The following is a 2,315-nucleotide window of genomic DNA, read 5'->3' on the forward strand; positions in this document are numbered from 1 at the left end:
CTATCTGCTTGACTGCTTGAATTTTTGCTGATATATACATTTGTATATGTGAACATACAAAGTAGGCATTGTGTGAGCTATAAATAGAGTTGTACCTACTTGTCGTTCTACTTATATATATATATATATACATCTCGATACATTCATATAGGTTAACATACACAGCAAGCGCTCATGTGCTGTACATATATTTGCACACACTTGTCGTGTTACACACACATATATGCACATCTACGCTAAATGTATCTGAATATATATACACATCCATCTTAAATGTATCTGAATATATATACACATCTACACTAAATGTATTTGAATATACATACGTATCCATTTTAAATGTATCTGGATATTCATACACATTTACACTAAATGTTTCTATATATAAAAACCCATCTACACTAAATCTATCTGAATATATATACACATCTACACTAATCTGAATATATACACACATCTACACTAAATATATACACACATACACTAAATGTATCTGAATATACATACACATCTACACCAAATCTATCTGAATATACATACCCATCTACACTAAATGTATCTGAATACACATACCCATCCATCTTAAGCTGCATGTGACCATATACTGTGTGTCTCCTTATCTCCCCCATCACAGACACGCGCAAAACCACCCGTTCCAACATCTGCATCAACGTCATCGTAGAGCACGTGGGCTTCTCTCTGCTCCTGGACACAGACAAACGCGCGCGTGTGAGTACCACCGACCTGTCCTGGAGCTCTGGGGCCAAGCAGGTAGGTAATCTATTTTTAGCACACGCCATAGTCTATTTTTATTGGGGTTCGGCGCGTGTGCGCACCCTTGTATCTAGCGTGGTCTTGGGATGCGAGCTGTTCATACCTGCCGTTGTGTTTGGGGAGTGGACTTCTGTACCATAGCACCACGTGGAGTGTGTCTCAGCACTGTATAGGTCAGTGGTGCGACCCTAAAACCCTAAAGCCCTAAAACTCTAAAACCCTATAACTCACTTCCGTTTCACAATGTTCAATGTACCAACCACTCGTAGTACACGCCTACGTGTACTTATGTGTATATATATACACTCACCCATGTGTACATGAATATACACTGAACTGTGCCTGGCTGTATACAGACCTATGTGTACACATGTGTATTTATTTATACACACACCCATGTGGACTTGGATGTACACTGAATTGTGCCTATTTGTATACTTATTGGATAATTCTCTATTGAATATCACCCTCTCAATCTCGCTCAGGTGGCAACGAGCAAGAATCTGGTGACAATGTTGGCTCTGGATCGCTTTCAAGTGGGTACGTCCGGGCATACGTGTGTGCACATCTCAACATCAAAGTATCAGTATATATAGATCAAAGTTCAAAGTAACGTATATATAGATCAAAGTATACGTATATATAGATAAAAGTATACGTATATATACATCAAAGTATCGGTATATATAGATCAAAGTATACGTATATATTCATCAAAGTATACGCATATATAGATCAAAGTATCAGTATACATAGATCAACGTATACATATATATAGATTAAAGTATAGGTATCCGTATATATAGATCAAATTATTAAAGTATAGGTATCCGTATATATAGATCAAAGTATACGTTTATATAGATCAAAGTATACGTATATATGGATCAAAGTATACGTATATATAGATCAAAGTATCCGAATATATAGATCAAAGTAGAAGTATCCGTATATTTAGATCAAAGTATCCGTATACATATATATCTACTATACATATATAAATATAGGCATACAATGTACGTACATCTGATATACATACATATACGCAGTATCGTTCATTGCCTGGGATATATCAATTCACATACAAACATGCAAGTATCTTTCATATCCTGGTATATATATTTATATATATATATATATATATACATGCATATTTACAGTACACATGAATACATGCAACGTATCTTTCACAACCTAGTATATATATATATACACATGCACATACACAATATCCTTCACAATCTGGTACAAAGCCCTATACATCTGTATGCTCACTATCTCTCCTATCTTGTAAGTACTAAAGCACATGCATGTACGCACATTCGGCAGAGTATAAGACAGGCATGAGCTCAAACCCTGGAGAGAGGCATTTGCAACTGACCATGCACTCTCTGAGCCTTCTCGCCAGCCCACATCCTGATGCAGACCTTACCACCATCATCGACGAGGATATGGGCACACCACAAACAACGAGGATGCAAGGTACGGGTATATATATGTATATATATATATAAATACAAATATATATATACAACTATGTA

The 2,315-nt window shown here is 36.2% G+C and overlaps 1 protein-coding gene across 1 annotated transcript; it reads left to right on the top strand.

The window, feature by feature from the left end:
- Positions 1-634: 634 nt before the first annotated feature.
- Positions 635-2,256, top strand: SARC_14500 (hypothetical protein; the record flags this gene model as incomplete). Its single annotated transcript, XM_014291367.1, has 3 exons — positions 635-771; positions 1,260-1,314; positions 2,104-2,256. Coding segments are annotated over 3 exons (345 nt in total), but the record flags the coding sequence as incomplete, so codon positions are not given.
- Between the last annotated feature and the right edge of the window lie 59 nt (positions 2,257-2,315).

Source organism: Sphaeroforma arctica, assembly GCF_001186125.1.
Source record: "Sphaeroforma arctica JP610 unplaced genomic scaffold supercont1.4707, whole genome shotgun sequence".
Lineage (NCBI taxonomy): Eukaryota > Ichthyosporea > Ichthyophonida > Sphaeroforma > Sphaeroforma arctica.